This window comes from Pimephales promelas, chromosome 17 (genome assembly GCF_988280905.1).
Source record: "Pimephales promelas chromosome 17, fPimPro1.hap1.1, whole genome shotgun sequence".
NCBI classification, from domain to species: Eukaryota; Metazoa; Chordata; class Actinopteri; order Cypriniformes; family Leuciscidae; genus Pimephales; species Pimephales promelas.
In genome coordinates, this window is record NC_142785.1 from 33,783,451 (window position 1) to 33,808,934 (window position 25,484).

The window sequence follows — 25,484 nt, forward strand, 5'->3', positions numbered from 1 at the left end:
GGGCCCTAGCCGCTTTCTAAGCGTTTCCTAACCCCCGTTCGTGATGAGCCTATTCATTGTGGATGGCGACAGAAAAATGTCTGATTCTGATGAGGGCAATGAGACAAGTCCTGGCTCTCTACACCTCTCCTGACCTGAGCTATGGACATCCCACGTAGCACATATTCCATTGTACTAAATAGTGGGTTCATGGACAGTGGAATATCCACGGTTGTGCGCATCTGTCTCTGTGTGGTGTGTTAGGACAGACAGCGAAATCTCTTCAGTTTTGTCGGACTTGTATGGTTTAAAATTAAAAAAAAAAAAAAAAAGTTTTTCCCACTTTTACATAAGTGTCTGAAAATTGTGTCCAACATTATTTAGTAAACACAGCAAGAGAAAGTATCCTGTCAATTGTATCCTAACCAGGGGTGTTACTGTCCCTCTGTGGAAGTGCAGCATATCTGTCCATCATGAAAAACAAACTTTGATAATTTTTTTTTTTTTTTTTTTGCCAAAATGTAATCTTCGCCCCCTCTTCTTGTGTCTTACATTTCTGACATCAGTAATGTGCTTGCTTCCATTTTAATGCAGTAGATAGGCTAGGATTTTTTCGTCTATTATAGGAAATAAACTCGTATGAGCCTAGTAAAATATTTTATTCATTGTAGAACTGAACACCACGTTCACACCATGTTTACAATACTTTAATACACAACACTTTATTGGAGGATACAGCGTTAAGTTGATAAAATAGCATAAACTATGTACAAAAAGATTAAAAACAATGGATCATCAAAATACATTTACATCTATTCACCACTGCTGAAACCACACAAATGAGTGCCACAGAATCCAATCCTAACTATGATACAGAAAACAGATTTGATATTATTAATGATTATTATAATTGTCTTGCTCTTTCCTGTACATGTCTCTATCATGTATCATGTTCTTATTTTTCTAAACAGTTTCTGTTCAGTTACTGGTGTACCCTAACTGATGAAAAGAAGATGTGATCAGTCACTGGTGTTGCTTTTTCTCAACAGACAGAAAAAGAAGTGGTGACATCCCATTCTTCAGTATTCTACTAGTAATGACTCAAGTGTTACTAAAGACATTTTCTAAAAGTTACTAAAGTTCACAAAAAATCTCAAACGGTTGCACAAATCATGACTAGATCATGTAGTAACACTTGAGTCATTACTAGTTAGTTCCAATGATCTTCACTTTATAATACGAATCCAAATAATTAGTAATTCCCACAGAAGTATCTAATAACACTTTCATCTGTGAGCTATTACTTACTAATTCGTTAATAAGAGTTTCTTTTAGTTAATAGTAGTTACTAGATTGTTAATAAACTTTTTCAGTAGTTCTCTGGGAAGTATTAAAAAAATTGTAGTTATTAATTACTTAATAGTGAACTACCACTTTCGTCTGTGCGCTATTACTTATTAGTTCGTTAATCAGAGTTTCTTGTTAGTTAATAATAGTTACTAGATTGTTAATATTGTGTTACTCATTAGTTCTTGTGTAGTTATTCACCAACCGTATTCTAAAGTGTTATCAAAAATTCTTATATAAGGTACATGAAATAATATGACACAATCCTGTCACTTTTGTTAAATTTCAGTTTTATTGATCAATAATAGACATTATTAATAAGTAGCCTAAAAGGTAAAATAAGCTCATACAAGTCAAGAAATAAAACAAGTTAAAAGATTCAGTCAATAAGTCAGCAGGCTACAGAACAAATCTAAATCAGAACAATGTTTTAAAAAGGCGCTATCTTTATAAATAAACCACAGATTTGAGCTTTAAACAACTATTTTATCGACTTTTAAACTCTTAAAATTACATTTCATGACAAAATAACAGTAATATTTATTAATATTTATACAATTTCGCGGACTTTCTCCTCTGCTGTTGACGCAACCTACTATGAAAAGCGCTAAACAAATAAAGGTTTTACTTGAAAAGCGCTAAACAAATAAACGTATTACTTGAGGGCAACAAACTGCTTTTATCAAGTTATCGCGAGAACATATTTTGATCAGGCATACTACTGGCATACTATGGGGTCCTAAGGTGGGACTCATCTCTTCAGGGGGACCCATCTCTTCACCACACCGGCCCAACACTTCGAGCAATCCGCCATTATTATTTCTCGCTCCGATTTTGTAGTCCGAGCTCAGGGCAAGTCAAAATGTTCGGATGTAGTGACCTGAAGCACTTCAAGGATCAACAACCTCCGCCAGTATACAGAAGGGTTTGCCGATCAACTTCGTCTGAATGAGGGGTAACGTTAAATTCCTTTATCATTTAGCTGCTGTGTTTTCCGATGCTTTCTATCATATTATTATCAATACAGATTGTTTGTGGTAAGATCAGACCGCAGTCATTTATCTTGTCAGTGTGCTTGTTTTAATATGAGAAATAGTCAACTTTCACTAATAACACAACATAGTTAACTTGCATACCACTGCATGAAGACGTTGTTCTGCAGGTTCGTCGTCGTCTTTTTCAACTCGCTCGCTCTGGCTCGAATATGTAGGCTTGATGGACAAGTCTTCCGTTGTTGACATTTTGTTAACGTGGTGTAAATAAAAATGTTCTTTGAAGCTATCGTATCTCTTATCAAACTACAATAATGGACGAACGCGGGGAGTTGAATGTCTTAAGGCGGAGTTTTTATCGATCACCGGCGTCCATCTTGTCACAGGCAAGCTGATGTAAGATTATTGGTCAGCACGAACACAAATACTCTTATCTCGTTGAAATCTTGACGGATTTACAAACGATTTGGTTTCTTACAAACGTTATTAACGTGGCTATAGTTATCTGGATGATTATTTATTTATACACTTATTATTCATAAGTATGCTGTGTCATAACTACATCTCTGACGTTTAGAACAAACCAAACCGTTTGAAAATCGGTAGAAAATTGAGCAAGTTATGGTTATTTAAAAAGTGCATGCACCATCAATGTTACGAGTGAGCGCGCTGCCTGTGACAAGATGGCCGCCAGGTGCGGACGTCGGCCAGCAGCGTGGACGAGATATCTAGGTATATATGGAACCGACCGTGAACTCGTGAACCTGACAGATAACGTTCAAAAGTAACGTTCCATGTTTAAAAAATTATACAATGGAACGTTCCATTAACGCCTGCAAAACCAAAAGAAAACGCTTTTAAAACATTCGACGTTTTGAACGCTCCGAGAACAGTGTGAAATAACGTTTTATAACTTATTGGGAACATCGGCTAAACGTTCAGGGAAGACAATTCATCTCGAGATGAAGATGATCTCACAGAGATGTTCGTCTCAGTGAGGAGAACTCAAACTGCTGTGTGTGTGTGTGTGTGTGTGTGTGTGTGTGTGTCGCTGGAGCAGAAAGACGAGTTTCCAGTGCGATAACCTTCAGCACAACACACACCTGTGTTCGACCAGTCAGACCTGCTTCACACTGATGTTCCTCACACACACTGAAGATCTAATCACCACTGTCACGTGCTCGACACACTCTGAAGTGAGGAAATTTAACACACTAATCACTCTCACCGCCACACACACACACACACACACACACATCTGCAAGCAGATTTTCTTCAATATTTTGTTAACAATGAGATTGTGTATTTCACTCTGATTAATAAAGGACGTCGTCACACATCAACAGAACGTGATGATGATATAAATCTGTGAACATTAACACGTTTAACTCACTGATGGGTGAATCTCACCAAGCATTTCAACACTCACAAAATCATTAGAAAAAACATAAAATGATATTTTGCATTCATAAAACGAAGCCTATTTCAATTTTGGGGAAAGTAAGGCGAGTTATGCAATCAGATTAAACTAGTAAAGCAACATCACTTTTAGATTTACAACAAAATATCCGAGTTACTGCGAGAAAACATAAAACCAAAAGTAATGTAATGCATTATTTTATATTAGTGATGATTAATCACGTCCAAAAAAGTTTCTTTACATTAATAAACGTGTGTGTGTACTGTGTATAATTATTTTGTATACACACATGCATGCGATTATTCGTTGCCCAGCACTTTCTATAGAGTTGGTTTTAGGAGTAAAGTCTTCCCCAACACTGGCCGATTTCAAGAACGATACGATTTTTTGCATTGAAAAAGGTCACAGTGCAATAGTGCTAAAAATGGCTTTATTAAATATAATTTCTCATTAAATATGAGCTGGAGATTGATGATGCATGCAAACTCCTGTAGTGCTTCTAAGTTCACTTCATGGACATGTAAAAGAACCGCTAGTCTCGCTTGTCTCTCGGCCGGAGGTACGCGAGGTAGAAGAAGCGTGAGAAGAGCAGCAGGTAGCTGAGGTACATGGCGGAGCCGTAGAAGATGTTGTTTGTGGTGGACACACAGTTCACGTCGTGTTTCCAGCGGTGGACGAGCGCCAGCACGCCGAGACCCGCCAGCATCTGACACATCTGCATCAGCGTGATCAGCACGGCGAACGGCTTGGGCACGCGGACGCCGGCCGCTCTGGCGGTGTAGTAGCTGTACATGAACGCGTGGACGCTGTAGTTGAGGGTCATGAACCAGCTGCCGCCGGCCACGTGATCTTTATACGAGTACCAGCTGTACAGCAGGACCGTGATGTGATGATACCAGTGCAGGAAGATCAGACGCTGCTTACGCAGGACGATGAACACCGTGTCACCTGACACACACACACACACACAGGGGTGAAGGAGACCATCACAGAACAGCTTTCATTCAAGAACCAGCAAAAAGAGTTGTTTAAAGTCAAGGAAAGGTCATGGACAAATGATCTCCTGTAACACTAATATCATGTTCAGTAGGGTTGGGTATCGTTTGAATTTGAACGATTCTGATTCCGATTCCTTGTTTCGATTCCGGTTCCTAACGATTCTCGATTCCGATTCTTTTAAGAGGCAGGGTCAAAAAAGTTTAGCTAACCTTGCTAACCAACGGTCTTTCGGAAGGAAATAATCCTTTCTGAAGGAAATACTTCTTTTGTCACAAATTTTGCATTTTGCCGAGATTTCGTTATTTTTTAGAAAAGTGAAGCCACACTTGGGACCGCCGACGTAAGCTACTCATCTTCGACTCGCGCGGTTATGCCAACACTTCCGGTAGACGCTTCTTCGTTGGTGTTGTTCAGCGGTTTCTTCTTCCGCTCGACGGACTGTGAATATCAAAACTAGGAATCGAAATTTTTACTTTTGAACGATTCTGGGAAAAACGAAAGTTGGTCCCGGTTCCAATCGATACTCGATTCTAGATACCCAACCCTACTCAGTGTTATCTGCTCTTTAATAACATTATTTATGAATCTTACATAGAAAGTTTTTTCCTTCTGATCTTTCAGTTGGACGTTCCTGTAACATTTTCGTTTCAGAACATTCAAATGCATCATTCTCATAATGTTTGAATATTCAAAAGTAACATTCTTATAATGTTTGAATATTCAAATGTATCATTCTCATAATGTTTGAATATTCTAATATAACATTCTCATCAGGTTTGAATATTTAAAAGTATCTGTCATAATGTTTAAATATTCAAAAGTAACTTCTTATAATGTTTGAATATTCAAATGTATCATTCTCATAATGTTTGAATATTCAAATGTAACATTCTCATCAGGTTTGAATATTTAAAAGTATCTGTCATAATGTTTAAATATTCAAAAGTAACTTCTTATAATGTTTGAATATTTAAATGTAACATTCTCATAATGTTTGAATATTCAAAAGTAACAGTCTTATAATATTTGAATATTCAAATGTAATATTGTCATAAAGTTTGAATATTCAAATATAACATTCTCATCAGGTTTGAATATTCAAAAGTCTCTTTCATAATGTTTGAATATTCAAAAGTAACATTCTTGTTGTTAGAAGTGATTAATCAATTTGACAGCACTTCTATTTATATTACAGTATTTTTTATACACGCACTGTAAAAACGCAGGGTTGTTTGGGTCAAATATGGACAAACCCCCATTTTGAACCCAGCGATTAGAATTGTCCATATTTGACCCAAACAGTGTTTTTTAGAGTGTATAGTTTTTTTGAACAGTAAATCCCACTCCACTTTCTGTCAGTGTGCTCACCTTTCATCCAGCTTATAGATAACATGAGTTATCAGTCAGTGTTACGAGTGTGTGTGTGTGAACATCAGTCTCACCGAGCTCAGGCGCTTTACTCAGAGCGAACGCAAACGCCCAGAACTTGCTGACGGGATCGCTGTAGAAGTGTGTGTCACACACTGACTGCCTGAAGCCGTGTGTCGTCAGCACAGAGAACATGTACCAGCTCGTCCTCATCGCTCCTGCAACACTGACACACACCACAGCGATGAGGAAGATCAGCGACACACTGATCCAGAGCACGATACCGTCAAGATCAAATCGACACAACAGAAGACACGTCTGGAACATCGTTTGTCCCGATGGCAGTGATCATACAAACGTCTATTCTTTTTATGATGAAAAAAATGAGAATATGGTGCAAACTTCATTTATTTCAGTAATTGCATGTACAGTGAGATATTTCAAGCTTTTATTTGTTATAATTTATTCTAATTTTGAATTTGGGTTTTCATATCTGTAAGCCATTATCATCAAAATTATAACAAATAAGGGCTTGAAATATCTCACTTTGCTTGTAATGAGTCTATATAATATATTAGTTTCACCTTTAAAGTCTAATTATTGAAATAAATGAACTTTTGCACCATATTCTCATTTTTCCAGTTTCACCTGTAATCCTCCAATAAAAAAAAAAAAAATAATAATAATAAAGTGATACAAAAGAATAGTTGGCATTATAGTGTGTTTTTTTTTTTGTTTTTTTTGAATGATGGAAACTGTTTAATTGTATAATTGAGTTAATTGTGTGTGTGTGTGTGTGTGTTGTGTTTTTAAGCATGAATGTGTGTGTGTTTTAATGTTTCTCACCTGAATAAAGCGAGACTCAGAGACCAGAAGACGAGCGGCGTCCGCAGGTCCAGCTTCGGCCTGTGCTTCATAAACTCACGACACACACATATGACCAGCGCATACAGGCCGGACAGGACGAACGCTGCTTTCCTGCAACACACACACACCCGTCAACTCATGATTCACAGATCACAGAGATATATTAGTCATGCAGATATTAGGATATTAAAAGTGACAGAAAGCAAAGAAAGCGTATTTTATATAGCACAAAGGTATTATTTTTAAATGATTCAAAAATAGAAAATATTAAAATGTAAGGCATCTTTCTTTTATAACCCCACCCATTCATAATATTATAAATCTAAAGTTAGTAGTTATTATTACATAACATTATTATACTGTATATGTACTGTACTGGGAAATGTATTATATATTTATTTGATTATGTAATCTATTTAATAGATGAATAACTAACTAATAATTGTTTTATTTTCATCACATTTTATTGTTTTATTTTAATTTTATTATTATTTTGTTTCAGTTTTCATTTTTACATTTTTTACAGCATTTCTCTAAACTCTTCCACAGATACTTATCATATTTCCACTCTTTTATTTGAATCTAATTTTATTGTTATCCATAACAACGTCTCTGTCCTGATATAAACCATCAAACAAGATTTTCACAATCAGCTGAAAGGTCAAAGGTGAGCAAATCATTGCAGTCCTTCACATGCTCTTATCACACACACACACACACACACACACACACACACACACACACACACACACACACACATCTATCAATCAATCACAGCAGAATAGAGTTCAGAAAGTTCACACACACACACACACACACAAAAACACAAGGTCTTTTTGTGTTTGTTGGTTATTAATGTAATTGTGATCTTTGTGATGAAAGGTCAAAGCCTGATGACTTTACTGCCTCACTTTCATGAGCAGGGAGTGTTTAACGCAAACTAGACTTGCTTTACTAATGTGTAATATCACGCTAAAATAATATCTAATGTTAGATAGCCAATATGTTAGTTATTTGACATAATGCACAATAAACATTTTATCTTTATCTTTCATTTTATCACAGCAGAATCTTGCACTGTATGCTACTGTATTATTAAATAATGGATATTATTATGTGAAGGCTATTATGTATATTGCACATCACTGTGTGTGTGTGTGTGTGTGTGTATATATATATGTATATATATATATATATATATATACATAGAGAGAGAGAGCTGTTATATTCTATAATATTCTGTTTTTGCATGATAATATCTAATCTTATGCTCTTATTCTTATTTTGAGCGCACATCAGGTTAATAGATGAGATGAATCAGTCATTTTCGGCTCAATTGACTCACCAGTTCTGCTGAAACCATTCAAGCGCGACTCGATCATCAAACTGACGCTCAAAGTCAAACGCGTGAAGTGAATCGTTCATCTTCATCTTCATCGTCAAGTGTGCGACTCTTCTGTGGATGAAGTGATGAAGGTGTTTCCGATAGGATCGCTGAGGTGAGCAACACGAACACTTCTGCCGAACTTCATGATTAACGCGCGAGAGGGAGGAGTCACAGCAGCAAGCCCATCCAATCACAGTCGACGGATCTGCATATTTCATAATACGAGGGACTACGAGTTTTATATTCATGAGAAAAGATTTGTACACTTAAAACTTGTATAGCTTGAAAACATTTCACAATCTTTGAATCTTTTAAATTATTAATAATAAAAAATATATATATAATGGAAGTCTAGACATCAACAGCTTAAAATGATCCTGTACTTGTTTAAATTTAACCAAATCACTTGCTAACCTTATCTGTGAAAGGTTATTTTTTTAATCTAATAATATTTAAAGTAAATCAATAATATATACACAGTACATATATATATATACTGTGTGTGTGTGTGTGTGTATTTTTACAGTATTTCTCTAGTTTTTTTCTACTGATACTTATTATATTTCCACTTTTTATTTATTTTTAATCTTATTTAATTTATTTATTTTATTACTTGAATCCAATCAAAGCTTTGTATTACAGAAAGTAGAAAACCTCTACCATCCTGAAAGGGGTTGAGAAGCATCCAGGCCAGTTTCTAGTTTCTTTCTCGGCTTTCTGACTGCTAAACAACTTGAACAAAACTGAAACAACCCTGGCTTGTCAGCGGACTATAAAGCACAACTCACACCGGCCAAAAGAAAGCCAACAAACTCCACCATTGGATCGTGGATTTAACACAATCTAATGCTGCCTGTCACTAAAGTCAGTATACTATACGAAAAAATGTGCATAGTTTTGAATATATTAATATTTTACATTATTAATATTAATATTTTACGTATGATTTATGCATGCCATGGCATCTAACAAAGGCATGCAAAGTCCCACTGAAGTGCCTCGAAACGGGAGCATTATTCAATGTGTTGATGTGTGTAATTTCCAGTGAAGCGGGAAGACAGGGCGGGGCTTACCGAACAGCCCCTCCCCTTAAAAAAAAAAAACCAATAGCGTATCGCGTCTAGACTAACGTGACGCAAACGTGAAACAGACTTCATTCGCCCCAATGGAAACATATTTACGTTGTCTGAATCATTCCCTATAATGTAGTACAAAAATAGTACAAGTGACTGATTTATGTCTATTAATAATTTAGGGGGCGGGGCTTCAAATTCTAGAGAGCATTTGATTGGACAGAAAATCTGATGAGATCTGAAGTGCAGAGTGATGTAATCATTGAACCATCCTGATGGAAGTAAGAGACTGTAAGTTTTGAATATCTTCTAAACGCGAATTTTGTCATTGTTTTGGACCACACTACACTAGCTTATAGATAACGGTAGTCTAACATTCATTTTTTGTTGTTGTTGTTGTTGTGATTTCATAGGGACTTTAAGGCAGTCAGGCAATTCGGTTTATAATGTCTTTAAAAATGTATTAAAAACATAAATTACCACTCCCCCAATCTCCCGCAAATAATAATAATAATTGGTATTATATTTAAAAATGTTTGCGCTGTTAGGTCGTAAAGAGACTTTTATTTTGAAGAAGTGCGCTGTTGTGTTTATTATGTCGCTGCTGCTTCCGGCTTCACTGCTATAGTTTTCATAATCATATATCAGTAAACATGCGGACAGCTTCATAACCTCACTCGCTGCAAGTATGTATTTCTCAACTAATATTAAGACACAGTTCATTCATTAATCAGTCACACCCGATACGAACGAACGGCCTCATTCAATGATGTCATTGCACGAACACACACTACATGTGTTGTCTGTTGTTCTCGTGTGTTATCAGTGTGTGACAGCTTGTGTATGCTTATGGGCGTTGTAGTATGAAACACCGACTCTAAAGAAACTCCTTTATTAACATTGCAAACTCTGTCTCAGTGGTGTTAGATGACTGCAAACATGAGAGTGCTGCTGCTGAAAGAGCCGAGAGAGAGTGAACATGAAGCAGACCCTTATATCAAGGTAATAATAATAATAATATGCTCATAATCATCATCACAATAGCTCTGAGAGAGTAATATTGGGCTTTCATTTCAGGAACTGGCTTCATACGGACACACAGCTGCTCTGATCCCGGCTCTGTCGTTCACATTGGTGTCTCTGAATGAGCTTTTAGAGAGGGTGAGTGTTTCTGTTCTGAAGGTGAATCAGGTTTGCAGTGTGTGTGTGTGTGTGTGTGTGTGTGTGTGTGTGTGTGAACTGTGTGTGTTTGTCAAACTCCAGCTCTTCCAGCCCGAGAGGTTCGGAGGACTGATCTTCACCAGTCCCAGAGCCGTGGAGGCCGTCAAGACCTGCTTAGACTCGCACGCACACACACACAGTAAGTATGGATCACACACACACACACACACACACACACACACTATAACGTCCTCTAACCGTGTGTGTTTGTCCTCCAGAATGGGACGCCGTGAAAGACGAGTGGAAAGCGAAGTCCGTTTATGTGGTTGGAAAAGCGACAGCATCTTCAGGTACGTGTCACTCCAGCTGAACACACACACACACACACACACACACACACACTCCTCGCAGGTGTTCGGCCACAGGTGGATGTGATTCACACACTCTTGTCGTTTCCCTGATCAGTGTTTTACGGGGAAGGAAGTGTGTGTGTGAACGCCAGCTGTGCCTCTGCATCACATGACCTTCATCTCACATCATCCTCGTCTTCGCAATTACTGCATACACCTTTTTTTATTAAGAACATCCCTAGATATATATGAAGAGTTCAGATGCAAAAGCCTCTAAGTGCCATTTGAAATTTTCTTCTAGAATGTTCATTTTTATCAAGCTTGTATATTTAAGTTCAGTAATTTCACTTAAATGGCAATGATAATTACCTATTAATTGTTATTAAAGGGAAATCACTGAACTTAAATATACAAGTTTGATAAAAATCATCATTAAAGAAGAAAATTTCAAATGGCATTTAGAGGCTTTTGCATCTGAACTCTTCATATACTCTCTAACACACACACACACACACACACACACACACACAGTACCAGTCAAAAGTTGGGAAAAACATTAAGATTATATAATGTTTCTGAAAGAGTCTCTTCTGCTCATCAAAGCTGTGTTTATTTGATCAAAAATACAGTAAAAACAGTGAAATATTATTTTTATGTAAATCATCTGTTTTCTATGTGAATATATAGTTAAGTGTAATTTGTATCATATTTATATTTTGTGTAATTCGTATTAGAGTGAAGACTGGAGTAATGATGATAAATTCAGCTTTGATCACAGGAATAAATTACACTTTACTGTGTATTCACATAGAAAATAGATGATTTACATTAGAATAATATTTTTGATCAAATGAATATATATATATATTCACATAGAAAACAATATATGAAGAGTTCAGATGCAAAAGCCTCTAAATGCCATTTGAAATTTTCTTCTAAAATGATGATTTTTATCAAACTTGTATATTTAAGTTCAGTAATTTCACTTAAATGACAATTAATAGGTAATTATCATTGCCATTTAAGTGAAATTACTGAACTTAAATATACAAGTTTGATAAAAATGATCATTCTAGAAGAAAATTTCAAATGGCACTTAGAGGCTTTTGCATCTGAACTCTTCATATATACACATTTTTATGTTTGTGCTGAAATATGGCCTCACACTCATGAATATGTGTGTTCAGCAGTGAAACTGATGGTTTTAATGGTTGTATTGTGTTGAAATGTTTAGTTGCGGATCTGGGTCTGTGTCCGCTGGGGGAGGAAACGGGAACCGCAGACACACTCTCACTGCTCATCCTGCAGAGTACGACACACACACACACACACACACCTCTCTGAGGCCAGCAGAAGATAACACACTTCTATAGTAACAGGTCTGCTGTGTGTGAGTGTGTGTTCATGAGTTGTGTTAATCGCAGGAGAGAAGCGAGAGAGTCTGCCGCTGTTCTTTCCCTGCGGATCCATCAAACGGGAAGTTCTGCCCAGAGCGCTGAGGAGCCACCGTGAGACCGTCACACACTTACACACACACACACACACCACAGCATCCAACATGCTTCATAACAATCCACGTTAGGGTTATATGATGTTATTGTTACGATTGTTAGAGTATTCTGCACATTTAATAGGTTTATCACCCCAAAATAATCCTATAAAAGAGTGTGTGTGTGTTCTGTCCGTCAGGCGTTTCTCTGGAGACTCTGAGCGTCTATCAAACGTCTGAACATCCTGATCTGCAGAAGAACATCACGGATTACTTCACGCAGCAGGTGTCGCATATTACACACATATATACGTTTTTAGAGCCAGACCGATATTATCGGCCGATATTAGGCATTTTCCAAACTATCGGTATCGGCAGTTATAATGGCCGATAAATTAATATTTCAAAAATTAAATAAAAACGGACGAAACACGCTTGAACCATGTCATGTTGGAGTTGTATAGTTTGTCCACCAGAGGGCGCTCTACACCGTCCCTGTTGGCAACACTCGTTGAGTTGGTCATTGCTTGAATAACAATTAAAAGAACATCCCCATCAGTTCTCTTAACTCAAATAAGCATGACAACATTTTTTTTATTTTATTTTTTTTTATTTTTTTATTTAATATGGACATAGCAATAACATTGGACGAACCAGATGCATTCTTTAAAGTGTAATAGCACATGTGCTAATTTTCAACACCTGTCCATAGGGGCTTTTACTACAGATAAAAACACATTATAAAACAAGACAAAGATCATTTACACATGGGAACAACTTTGGCCCGATTTCAGCCACTGTTTAAGGTCTCTGGTGAAGATGTTAATATTCTTCTGCAGTTTGAGTCCAATTGGGAGAGAATTCCATAGTGTAGCCCCTCTGAAGGAGAAGCTAGACTGACCAAAAGATTTTCCAAACTTGTGACTATCATGTCCAGTTTCAAATAAATAAATAAAATATCGGCCGATATATCGGATTTTAAAACCCAAAAATATTTGTATCGGTATCGGCCTTCAAAATCCTTTATCGGTCGGGCTCTAGTTTTTACATACGTTTTTCTTCTAAATCAGCATTTTTATCCGGCTCTTATGTTTACATTCAGTAATTTCACTTAATGGCCATGAAAAGATTATTTATATGCCTTATTTTCAAAAATCAAAAATGCTCATTCAAAAGAAAAAATGTCAGACAGATTTTTGCATCTGAAGTCTTCCATTACATTTATTAATATTAAAATGTTATATAAACAATATATTTATATTTAAGTTAATATACTTCCATTAATGTTGATGGGCATTTTACATTTTAATTTTTACACATTTTATTTAAACATGATTATATTTTCAAGTGCAGAGATTTTTAAAATGTTACATTATTTAAATAGAATTTAAGTGTATAAAATAAGTGTATATTGATATCCAGAATCAATGTTGATGGTTGCATATTAAATTACATGCATAATTATTTACATTTTATTTGAACCATATAATCACATTCCTGTTTATAAACGTAATAAAATTAAGCGTTGATTTATGATGTAAATAATGCCTATCAGTGGTGAAAGTTAGCCCAGGTGTCACCTGTTACTCACCTGTGTGTGTGTGTGTGTGTGTGTGTGTGTGTGTGTGTGTGTGTGTGTGTGTGTGTGTCCAGGGCGTCCCTGCTAGTGTGGCGTTCTTCAGCCCGTCAGGAGTGACGTTCTGTTTGGACTTGTTGAAGAGGCTGTCAGGATCTCAGCTGGAGCAGATAAAGGTGTGACACACACACACACACACACACACACACACAGTCTCAGAGAATATAGCAGTGACAGAAGTGTGTTCTCCAGTTCGCAGCGATCGGACCCACGACGGCAGACGCACTGAAGTCTCACGGACTGACGGTCACATGTTGTGCTGAGAAACCCACGGCTAAACACCTCGCCACTGCCATCACACGGGCCCTGCAGTGACCTCTGACCCCTGACCCTCAGCCAGGGTTTAAGGAAGCTTTATATGGATATTAGATATAAATGATGTTTTTAAATGAACTTTTAATATCTATCTTTATTAGTAGGAAGAAATCACCTTTCATCATCAGTTTATCAGAATCATGATTATGTTTTGCGCTGTATTTTATTAATATGAATCTCCTTATCGATGTGTTTAATGTTAAATCCAAGTCACTTTCAGTGCGATGTGAATGTGAACTGGTGATTTAAGCATTTCTTTGTGATGGAAGATGCTTTATAAAGTCCAGCAATAAAAAATATTTTGTGGATGTTCTCCTTAAATAATGTTGATGAGCACAAAAAGGTTACATTTGATTTTAATTACATTTCAAATTATTTATTTATTTTTCAATATAAAATAAATATACAATATTCATCAAATGTATATTCTTAATGTTGATGGGCAGAAATGTAAGTAACTTTTTAATTGTATTTAATTAATATCATTATATTGAAGTAGACATGTCAGAATTTTAAATAACTCACATTTTTAATTACATGTGTAATTGATTTTATTTAAATCATATAATTTAGGGTAAGAGATGGACGCAGGTGTCATCATGACAGTGACACCGGTGAGTGGCGCGCGGGTGCACGCGCTCAGGTGTGTTTCTCGGGCGGGTGCACGCGCTCAGGTGTGTTTCTCGGGCGGGTGCACGCGCTCAGGTGCGTTTCTCGGGCGGGTGCACGCGCTCAGGTGTGTTTCTCGGGCAGGTGCACGCGCTCAGGTGTGTTTCTCGGGCAGGTGTGAGTCGCGTGGCTTCATATGAAGGTGTCGGTGTTCAGTCTCTGTGTTTAAATAATCCTCCGCTGGTTCACACAGAGGCGCGAGCACGTGAGGTAGTCATAAAGACACGCCCCCTCTATAATCGATAGACATTAAAGTTAAACCGCGTGTCGCGTTCAGTCGCATTCACAGTTGTGTCTCTCTCACACACACACGAGTCTCAGTACTGACAGACTCTAACGATGCTGGTCGCGATCCGGCTGATCTTCATCCTCCGGTCCTTCATCTTCATCAGTGCAGAGAAGATCTTCCACAGCAGAGATCATTCAGATGTGCTGAACGACATCCATCAGGCTGAGCTCATCACCGACACCGACACTGCAGAGGTCTATCTATCTATCTATCTATCTATCTATCTATCTATCTATCTATCTATCTATCTATCTATCTATCTATCTATCTATCTATCTATCTATCTATCTGTCTGTCTGTCTGTCTGTCTGTCTGTCTGTCTGTCTGTCTGTCTGTCTGTCTGTCTGTCTGTCTGTCTGTCTGTCTGTCTGTCTGTCTGTCTGTCTATCTGTCTGTCTGTCTGTCTATCTATCTGTGTATCTGTCTGTCTGTCTGTCTGTCTGTCTGTCTGTCTGTCTGTCTATCTATCTATCTATCTATCTATCAAATTCAAATTCAAATTCAAATGAGCTTTATTGGCATGACTTATACAGTATTGCCAAAGCATTGGCCATTACATAGGCAATGAACAAATAATCAGTAAATGAATCAGTAAACAAATGCATGAAATACATGCATATATATCAGAAAACAAACAAACAAAATAAATAAATAAATAAACAAATAAACAAACAAAAAAAAAAAAGTTTTTTTTTTTTTTTTTTTTTTAACCAACTTTCAGACTTTAGTTTTGTCCACTGGCTGACTCTCGTAGTTTGTGGCAGGCTGTTACATAGTCTGCTGCTGTTGTGATTGAGCTGGAGTTTTCTCCCAAAATATGAATTAATTTTTCTGAATTTGGCAATGCCATAAAATTTGGATCTAGTTGTTGGAATCTAGAGAAATAGTCTGATCTAATGCTATGATAATGATCACAGTGAATGAGGAAGTGTTCTTCTGTCTCCACCTCTCTCTGAGAGCACAGTGAACACAGTCTCAGCTCTCGCGGCTGCCATCTCTGCCGGTGCCGTCCTCTCTCTACGGCCAGACTGTGGTCACTCAGCCTGTATCTGGTCAGGGTCTTTCTCACTTTATGCTCTTTCACACAGCTCAGGTATTCTGCTGGTTTATAATCTCTTTTGAGGTTTAAATAGAGTTCCATCTTCTTTTGTGATTTAGTAGCATCTTTCCAATAGTTAATGTAATTTAGTTTTTGTAATTGTATAATTTGGTTGGGCCAGCAGACAGTGCTGTGCGGGTCGGGCTGTAGTTTGAGCATCAGCTGTGAGAGTGCGCTCCGGGGCCGGTTCTGCTCCTGACACCGCAGGGCTTCGGCCTGGTATGAGCTCGGGTCGCTGTGCTTTAGATGCTGGTAGAACTTTATAGCTCTTTTCTGGATGCTGATCAACAGGGGGTATTGTCCTAATTCAGCTCTGCATGAGTTGTTTGGTGTCGCTCTGTTCACTTTTAGGATGTTTTTGCAAATTTGGGTATGCAGAGTTTCAATTTCTTCTTTTTCCCATTTTGAGAAATCTTGGGTTTTTAGAGGTCCCCATATCTCGCTGCCATACAGAGCAATGGGTTCAATTATTGCTTTTAGGATTTTTAGCCAGGTTCGAATTGGAATTTCATGTCTAATTGTATTTTTAATCATGTAGAAGACTCTCATTGCCTAGTTACCTATCTTATTATCTTATCTTATTACCTATCTATCTATCTGTTTGTCTGTCTGTCTGTCTGTCTATCTGTCTGTGTATCTGTCTGTCTGTCTGTCTGTCTATCTATCTATCTATCTATCTGTCTGTCTGTCTGTCTGTCTATCTATCTGTGTATCTGTCTGTCTGTCTGTCTGTCTATCTATCTGTCTGTCTGTCTGTCTGTCTGTCTGTCTGTCGGTCGGTCGGTCGGTCGGTCGGTCGGTCTGTCGGTCGGTCTGTCTGTCTGTCTGTCTGTCTGTCTGTCTGTCTGTCTGTCTGTCTGTCTGTCTGTCTGTCTGTCTGTCTGTCTGTCTGTCTGTCTATCTATCTGTCTGTCTGTGTTCTACTAAGTAGGTTTGATGATTGATCTATAATCTCTGCCTCTTTCTGTATTATTGTAGGTGTTTCTGTCTAAGTATGGGTTCATTAAAGCAGGAGACGTCGATGAGCCTCAGACCTCAGCAGAAGCTTCGGGTGAGATGGACATCGGTGTCTCTCTGGACCTGCAGGAGGCCGGATCCACATCGCATGATCTCCAGTTCCTCACGGCGCTGAAGGACTTCCAGAGGCTCAATGCTCTTCCGGTCACGGGCGTGTTTGACGACGCCACCAAAGCAGCCATGAATAAACCCAGATGTGGCGTCCCGGATCAGAACGAGGAACCGGATTCTACTGCCGAGCCCGACAGCACCACGACACTCGATCACACTGATGCTGAGACACGGACATCCAGTAATACTCCACCTCCGGTGAGGAAGAAACGGCACCTGGAAGCTCTTCTGAAGAGCAGGAGGAGGAGAGATGCCGGACACATGGCGTTCTCCAAGACTCTTCTGAAGTGGCGTCTGATCGGGGAAGGTTACAGCAGTCAGCTGTCCATCGAGGAGCAGAAGTACATCTTCAGACTCGCCTTCCGCATGTGGAGTGAAGTTTCCCCGCTGCAGTTTGTGGAGGACGTTCACTCTCCTCTGGAAGACATCGACATCAGACTGGGCTTCGGGACAGGTCGGTTCACTGTCAAATTGTAATTCTGTCATTAATTACTCACCCTCATGTCGTTCCAAACCTCTTTCATTCATCTTATAAACACTAACGAAGATCTTTTGAATGAAATCTGAGAGATTTCTGTCCCTCCATTGACAACCTAAGCAACTACCACATCAACGATTGTAGAGATTGACAGAGATTGTAAAATCGGTGCTTTACCACTATATTAATTGGTTAAATTGTGTGAATCAAATAGTTTAAATACGTTTTATATAATAGTAGTATTATATTTCTGTTGTAATTTATTCATTTTGGTGCAGCACTGAAAGTCAGTCTAAAACCTCAGCTCTTTATTTTCACTTGACGTGTTATATTTTCACGTAGCGAACTCTTTGGTAACGCAGCCTCTGCTGCCCCCTACAGGCCGACACCTGGGCTGCTCTCAGCGGTTTGACGGCGCGGGCCGAGAGTTTGCTCATGCGTGGTTCCTCGGAGACATTCACTTCGACGATGATGAACATTTCACTGTCCCAAACACTGGCAACGGGATCAGTCTTCTGAAGGTAATGTGAGACCATGCACTGAACCACAGAAGCTCAGAGAAACCAGACTAGGTTCACTTACAGATAAAGTCACTCTCATCTTTTCTGCCATATATCAGAGTAAAGCGCTTCTGGATCAAGAACAAATGTAGAGTGGGGCTGGATTTTAGGGTGGGGCACAATGCATTATTTTGCATTGGGCATTTGCATATTTCGCATTTATATTTTGCATTATTTTGCATTGTGCATTTGCATATTTCGCATTTATATTTTGCATTATTTTGCATTGTGCATTTGCATATTTCGCATTTATATTTTGCATTATCTTGCATTGTGCATTTGCATATTTCGCATTTATATTTTGCATTATCTTGCATTGTGCATTTGCATATTTCGCATTTATATTTTGCATTATTTTGCATTGTGCATTTGCATATTTCGCATTTATATTTTGCATTATCTTGCATTGTGCATTTGCATGTTTTGCATTTATTTGCATTTGTATTTTGCATTAATTTGCCTATTTTGCTTTAATTTGCATTTCTCATTTGTATTTTGCAGTTTGCATATTTTGCATTTGTATTTTGTAGGGCGGTATTTTGTATTTTGTTGATTTTGTCCTTGGGGAATTGATTGGATGGTTGAGGTTTGCTATTGGCTGATCTCGTGTGTGAGTGACAGGTTATAGCCCCGCCCTCGTCATCAGGGAATAGAAGAGATACTGCAAAAGAGACATTTTTGATGTTTGAAGATTAGGATAGCCTACCTCCAGTGTAAAAAAAAACTGATTTAATAAAACAACTGCTCACGGATGCATTAAATTGAATAGAATACAAATCTCTGCCACTTTCACTTGTGCATCTGAGTCTCTGACTGCGATGTTTCATTCAGGTAGCGGTTCATGAGATCGGGCATGTTTTAGGGCTTCCTCACATCTACCGGCCCGGATCCATCATGCAGCCCAGTTACCTTCCCCAGGACGGCGGCTTCGAGCTCGACTGGATGGACAGAAAGTCTATTCAGAGCCTGTACGGTGAGACCCACCTGAGATCATTTTTATTCAAATATAAAAAAAGATTAGTTTTCTTCAAGCATACATTGAAGTATAATTTTGAATCAATCTCATTGTTTTCTGGCTTAGGTGTGTGTACGGGTGGCTTCAGTACCGTGTTTGATTGGATCAGGAAGGAGCAGACGCCCTACGGTGAGGTCGTGGTGCGTTTTAACACATACTTCATGCGGGGCGGCCTGTACTGGCTGTATGAGAACCGTAAGAACAGAACGCGCTTCGGGGATCCGGTGGCGGTGCAGGTGGGGTGGCACGGGCTGCCCTCCGGTGGCGTGGACGCTTACATTCACGTGTGGAACCGCAAAACAGACGCGGTCTACTTCTTTAAAGGTGTTTATTTACTTCATAAGAGTTCCAAAAACATCATCTAATCAAGACGCATAGTACATAGAGATTAAAGCTTGAGATCATTTGCATCTCCTGTCCCTGAAAAGAAAGTTTCGTGTGTGAGCAGTAAACAGTGGACTTTTGTAATATTGTGCATTTACGTATTTTGCATTTCGATTTTTTTTTTTGCATTGTGCAGTTGCATATTTTACAGTTGTGTTATTTTGCATTGTGTATTTACAAATTTTGCATTGTGCAGTTGCCTAATTTCCATTTGCATTATGTATTTGCATACATTTGTATTTTGCTGTTTGCATATTTTATCGCCCATTGTATGAAGTTTCCTGCAGTACGATGTGTCCGTGTACTGCACAGGTATTAGCATGGGTGTCTTGTTGTCGCAGGTGTGCAGTACTGGCGTTATGACAGTGAGAATGATCAGGTGTTCACGGAGGACTCTGACGGACACTCGTATCCTCGCCTGATCTCTGAAGGCTTTCCCGGTGTGTCTGGACCACTGGACACTGCATACTACGACAGGAGAGACGCTCATATCTACTTTTTTAAAGGCTCACAGGTAACAGCTGCTCGTGTTTTACAATTACATGCTGCTTTTTGACAGTGCAAGACGAAGAGGTTGTTTGGTCAGAAAGTTTATAACCAATAGTAGCTAGATTATGTGCCACAATATATCACAATACAAAAATGCAACAATATTTATTGTGGATAATGATAATATATATATATATATATATATATAGTATATAGTTCGTCCAAATTTTAGAGAGTGCGGTGAGTCGAGTGCGGTGAGTCGAGTGCGGTGAGTCGAGTACTGTGAGTCAAATGCGGTGAGTCGAGTGCGGTGAGTCAAGTGAGCCGAGTGCGGTAAGTCGAGTGCAGTGAGTCGAATGAGTCGAGTGCGGTGAGTCGAGTGCAGTGAGTCGAATGAGTCGAGTGCGGTGAGTCGAGTGCGGTGAGTTGATTGAGTTGAGTGCAGTGAGTCGAGTACTGTGAGTCAAATGCGGTGAGTCGAGTGCGGTGAGTCGAGTGCCGTGAGTCAAGTGAGCCGAGTGCGGTGAGTCGAGTGCAGTGAGTCGAATGAGTCGAGTGCGGTAAGTCGAGTGAGTCGAGTGCGGTGAGTCGAGTGTGAGTGAGTCGAGTGCAGTGAGTCGAGTGCCGTGAGTCAAGTGCGGTGAGTCGAGTGCCGTGAGTCAAGTGTGGTGAGTCGAGTGAGTCGAGTGCAGTGAATCAAGTGCGGTGAGTTGAGTGCGGTGAGTTGAATGAGTCGAGTGCGGTGAATCGAGTGCGGTGAGTCGAATGAGTCGAGTGCGGTGAGTCGAATGTGGTGAGTCGAGTGCGGTGAGTCGAGTGCGGTGAGTCGAGTGCGGTGAGTCGAGTGATTCGAGTACGGTGAGTCGAGTGAGTCAAGTGCGGTGAGTCGAGTGCAGTGAGTCGAGTGCGGTGAGTCGAATGAGTCAAGTGCGGTGAGTCGAATGAGTCGAGTGCGGTGAGTCGAGTGCGGTGAGTCGAGTGCGGTGAGTCAAGTGCGGTGAGTCGAATGAGTCAAGTGCGGTGAGTCGAGTGCGGTGAGTCGAGTGTGGTGAGTCGAGTGAGTCGAGTGCGGTGAGTCGAGTGGAGTGAGTCGAGTGCCGTGAGTCAAGTGCGGTGAGTCGAGTGCCGTGAGTCAAGTGTGGCGAGTCGAGTGAGTCGAGTGCAGTGAATCAAGTGCGGTGAGTTGAGTGCGGTGAGTTGAATGAGTCGAGTGCGGTGAATCGAGTGCGGTGAGTCGAATGAGTCGAATGTGGTGAGTCGAGTGCGGTGAGTCGAGTGATTCGAGTGCGGTGAGTCAAGTGCGGTGAGTCGAGTGCAGTGAGTCGAGTGCGGTGAGTCGAATGAGTCGAGTGCGGTGAGTTGAATAAGTCAAGTGCGGTGAGTCGAATGAGTCAAGTGCGGTGAGTCGAGTGTGGTGAGTCGAGTGCGGTGAGTCGAGTGCGGTGAGTCGAGTGCGGTAAGTCGAGTGCGGTGAGTCAAGTACGGTGAATCGAATGAGTCAAGTGCGGTGAGTCGAGTGTGGCGAGTTGAGTGCGGCGAATCGAGTGCGGTGAGTCGAGTTTGGTGAGTCGAGTGAGTCGAATGCGGTGAGTCGAGTGTGGTGAGTCGAGTGCGGTGAGTCGAGTGCGGTGAGTTGATTGAGTTGAGTGCAGTGAGTCGAGTACTGTGAGTCAAATGCGGTGAGTCGAGTGCGGTGAGTCGAGTGAGGGGGGGGGAGTCAAGTGAGCTGAGTGCGGTGAGTCGAGTGCAGTGAGTCGAATGAGTCGAGTGCAGTAAGTCGAGTGAGTCGAGTGTGGTGAGTCGAGTGTGAGTGAGTCGAGTGCAGTGAGTCGAGTGCCGTGAGTCAAGTGCGGTGAGTCGAGTGAGTCGAGTGCAGTGAATCAAGTGCGGTGAGTTGAGTGCGGTGAGTTGAATGAGTCGAGTGCGGTGAATCGAGTGCGGTGAGTCGAATGAGTCGAGTGCGGTGAGTCGAATGTGGTGAGTCGAGTGCGGTGAGTCGAGTGATTGGAGTGCGGTGAGTCAAGTGAGTCAAGTGCGGTGAGTCGAGTGCGGTGAGTCGAATGAGTCAAGTGCGGTGAGTTGAATGAGTCAAGTGCGGTGAGTCGAATGAGTCAACTGCGGTGAGTCGAGTGTGGTGAGTCGAGTGCGGCGAGTTGAATGAGTGAAGTGCGGTGAGTCGAGGGTGGTGAGTTGAGTGAGTCGAGTGCGGTGAGTTGAGTAAGTTGAGTGAGTCGAGTGCGGTGAGTCAAGTGCGGTGAGTCGAATGAGTCAAGTGCGGTGAGTCGAGTGCGGTGAGTTAAGTGAGTCGAGTGCAGTGAGTGGAGTGAGTCAAGTGAGTCGAGTGGAGTGCAGTGAGTCGAGTGCAGTGAGTCAAGTGAGTCGAGTGCAGTGAGTGGAGTGCAGTGAGTCGAGTGCAGTGAGTCAAGTGAGTCGAGTGCAGTGAGTCGAGTGAGTCGAGTGGTAATATCTGTAGTAATTGCTCAATATGGATGTCCAGGTGTTCAGGTTCGACGTGCGCAGGAACCGCTTGGCCTCCTCTTCTCCACGACTCCTCTCTGAGGTTTTTCCTGCTTTTGTTCCCGGGAATCACCCGATCGGTCACCTGGACGCTGCGTACTTCTCCTACACACACAACAGTGTGTTCCTGCTGAAGGGCTCGGGGTTCTGGCGAGTGTCGAGCAGACGAAGAGCTTCTCTCTCGACGAGTGTCCTGTTGCCCCGCAGAGAGCTGGACCAGCAGTGGTTCGACATCTGTGACGTGCACCACAGCTCTCTGAGGACCGCTCGCAGGTGACACGCTCACACACACACACACACACTCATCTGTGACGTGCACCACAGCTCTCTGAGGACCGCTCGCAGGTGACACGCTCACACACACACACACACACTCATCTGTGACGTGCACCACAGCTCTCTGAGGACCGCTCGCAGGTGACTCACACACACACACACACACACACTCATCTGTGATGTGCATTTTGTATAAAATGTATTTATTTATTTATTTTAATGTGACATTTTTATGACTTGCCTCACCTGCATCATTAATGGCAGAACTGCATGTTTTTGCAGCATTTTTGAATATGAACAAAATATGCAAATGATCTTTGAGAGCTGTTGTGTGAGAACATTTTCAGCTTATAACTAATTACTGGAGACTGGAATATACAGTTCATATACTAAAATGATATTTTTATGTTACCATATTGCCTTAGTGTTGTTATTAAGTTGAGCACAAAATCACTGAAATAATTCAAATATTATTTGTGTATGTCAATCAACATGTACAACTTGACAAAAACATGTATTTATTTACACTGTTTGCTGGAGTATGATTCACTCTTTAACTTATTTATTATTTGTTTATGAACGTGTTGTTTCAGAATAAACGTGTGGATGTCTTCCCTTGTGTCGTTTCAGACTAAACCTTGACATTTAGGATTGTATATAAGAATTTAGTATAAATTACATTAAATAAAACATAAATTAACATATTAAGCTTTTTCTAAAAAATGAAAAATTAGCTTCATATAGAGGCAGATAATTGAATAGAAGGCATAATTAAATAAAAGTCTCCTTTGGTCCAGTGGTCTTCTAGGGGTTAATAACTATTGGATATTGATCTTAAAATAAGAGTAAAATTCTGTATAGTTTTCATTACTGGAATGATAAATTACAACTATATTAGTGTGCAAATGTCTTCAATTAATTAACAGTAAGTGTTCATATATTAGAGAGAGAGAAAATGTGTGTGTGTGTGTGTGTGTGTGTGTTTACACTGTTGATGTGAGGAATACTCCAGGTCTCAGATTACCTTTTCATTAAAGATATGACTGAGATATCTGTTACTATGGAAACGTTTGAGCAAAGACTATGAGCATTATGCAGAATTACATTGTTTACAGCGTTGCTTGGGCTGATGGGACACACACACACACACACACACACACTGGAAATGATTCTGTTTTGTGAAAGCTTTCATTAGCTTGTTCTCCAGTGATAACTTATGAATATTTCCATCAGAGAAGTAATTTCTTGTCAACATGTTACACACACACACACACATCAGAACTAATAAGCATTCATGCAGTGGATCGGAGCACAAACCTTTTAATATGATGATGATGATGATGATGATGATGATGATATTCCAGAATATTGCATGAAACGCGTAACTGCATGTCTAAATATTCATATCAAATCAGATTTGAGTGTAAGTATGATCAGGATGACCTCATCACATCACCGCTCTAGACGACCGCAGCAAATGAAGCCGCTCTAACGGTCAGTTAATGAGATGCAAACGAGTGTTTCGATGTTTGACTAAATTATCCATAATAGTTTTTGAGGAAATTGTTTCCATGTTCTGCTCGTTACCTTTGAACTCAACAGTGTGTGTGTGTGTGTGTGTGTGTGTGTGTGTGTGTGTTCAGCAGTGTGTGTGTGTGTGTGTGTGTGTGTGTGTTCAGCAGTGTGTGTGTGTGTGTGTGTCTGTGTGTGTGTTCAGCAGTGTGTGTGTGTGTGTGTGTGTTCAGCAGTGTGTGTCTGTGTGTGTGTTCAGCAGTGTGTGTGTGTGTGTTCAGCAGTACATGTGTTTGTGTGTGTGTGTGTGTGTGTGTGTGAGTGATTGAGTGTGTGTGTTCAGCAGTGTGTGTGTGTGTGTGTGTGTGTGTCTGATTGAATGCAACGTGTATTTCACAGAATCCTTAAAATGTAATTGGTAAAACTCTCTATTCTCTAGTGTAATAGAATTAAATATGTGACACAAATGATGTAGATCCCTGTTCTGTAGAAACTGCACTGGACACACACACACACACACACACACACACACTGAGACTCGGCAGAAGTGTGTTACAACACAGCCGTGTTTCAGCAGTTTCGAGAGACTCGTGTGTGTGTGTGTGTGTGTGTGTGTGGGGGGGGGGGTGTGTGTGTTTCTGCTCCGTCAAGCGTGATGTGAATGTCTCATAAAAACCGGCGACAC

At 40.0% G+C, this 25,484-nt stretch overlaps 3 protein-coding genes across 4 annotated transcripts; 2 read left to right on the plus strand and 1 right to left on the minus strand.

The window, feature by feature from the left end:
* Positions 1 to 4,151: 4,151 nt before the first annotated feature.
* On the minus strand, positions 4,152 to 8,521 carry LOC120462552 (very long chain fatty acid elongase 6). The gene is made up of 4 exons (XM_039651148.2): positions 8,318 to 8,521; positions 6,952 to 7,083; positions 6,180 to 6,331; positions 4,152 to 4,686 (listed from the first exon to the last, which is right to left on the minus strand). Exons 1-4 carry the CDS (start codon positions 8,407 to 8,409, stop codon positions 4,271 to 4,273), a joined length of 792 nt encoding a protein of 263 aa, XP_039507082.2. The 5' UTR covers positions 8,410 to 8,521; the 3' UTR covers positions 4,152 to 4,270.
* Positions 8,522 to 9,652: 1,131 nt separating this feature from the next.
* uros (uroporphyrinogen III synthase) lies at positions 9,653 to 14,694 on the plus strand. 2 transcript variants are annotated; one of them, XM_089122440.1, is made up of 10 exons: positions 9,653 to 9,723; positions 10,351 to 10,434; positions 10,510 to 10,593; positions 10,696 to 10,792; positions 10,872 to 10,943; positions 12,178 to 12,252; positions 12,368 to 12,451; positions 12,633 to 12,718; positions 14,086 to 14,184; positions 14,261 to 14,694. In XM_089122440.1, the coding sequence occupies exons 2-10, from the start codon at positions 10,360 to 10,362 to the stop codon at positions 14,381 to 14,383; spliced, it is 795 nt and encodes a 264-aa protein (XP_088978566.1). In that variant the 5' UTR covers positions 9,653 to 9,723; positions 10,351 to 10,359; the 3' UTR covers positions 14,384 to 14,694. The 2 variants fall into 2 exon arrangements, with proteins under 2 accessions (XP_088978566.1, XP_039507128.2); XM_039651194.2 differs by lacking the exon at positions 9,653 to 9,723 and adding an exon at positions 9,968 to 10,118.
* A 357-nt stretch (positions 14,695 to 15,051) lies between these two features.
* mmp21 (matrix metallopeptidase 21) lies at positions 15,052 to 23,899 on the plus strand. The gene is made up of 7 exons (XM_039651182.2): positions 15,052 to 15,535; positions 17,419 to 18,022; positions 18,428 to 18,567; positions 19,438 to 19,579; positions 19,688 to 19,945; positions 20,347 to 20,519; positions 22,992 to 23,899. The coding sequence occupies exons 1-7, from the start codon at positions 15,392 to 15,394 to the stop codon at positions 23,286 to 23,288; spliced, it is 1,758 nt and encodes a 585-aa protein (XP_039507116.2). The 5' UTR covers positions 15,052 to 15,391; the 3' UTR covers positions 23,289 to 23,899.
* Positions 23,900 to 25,484: the final 1,585 nt, after the last annotated feature.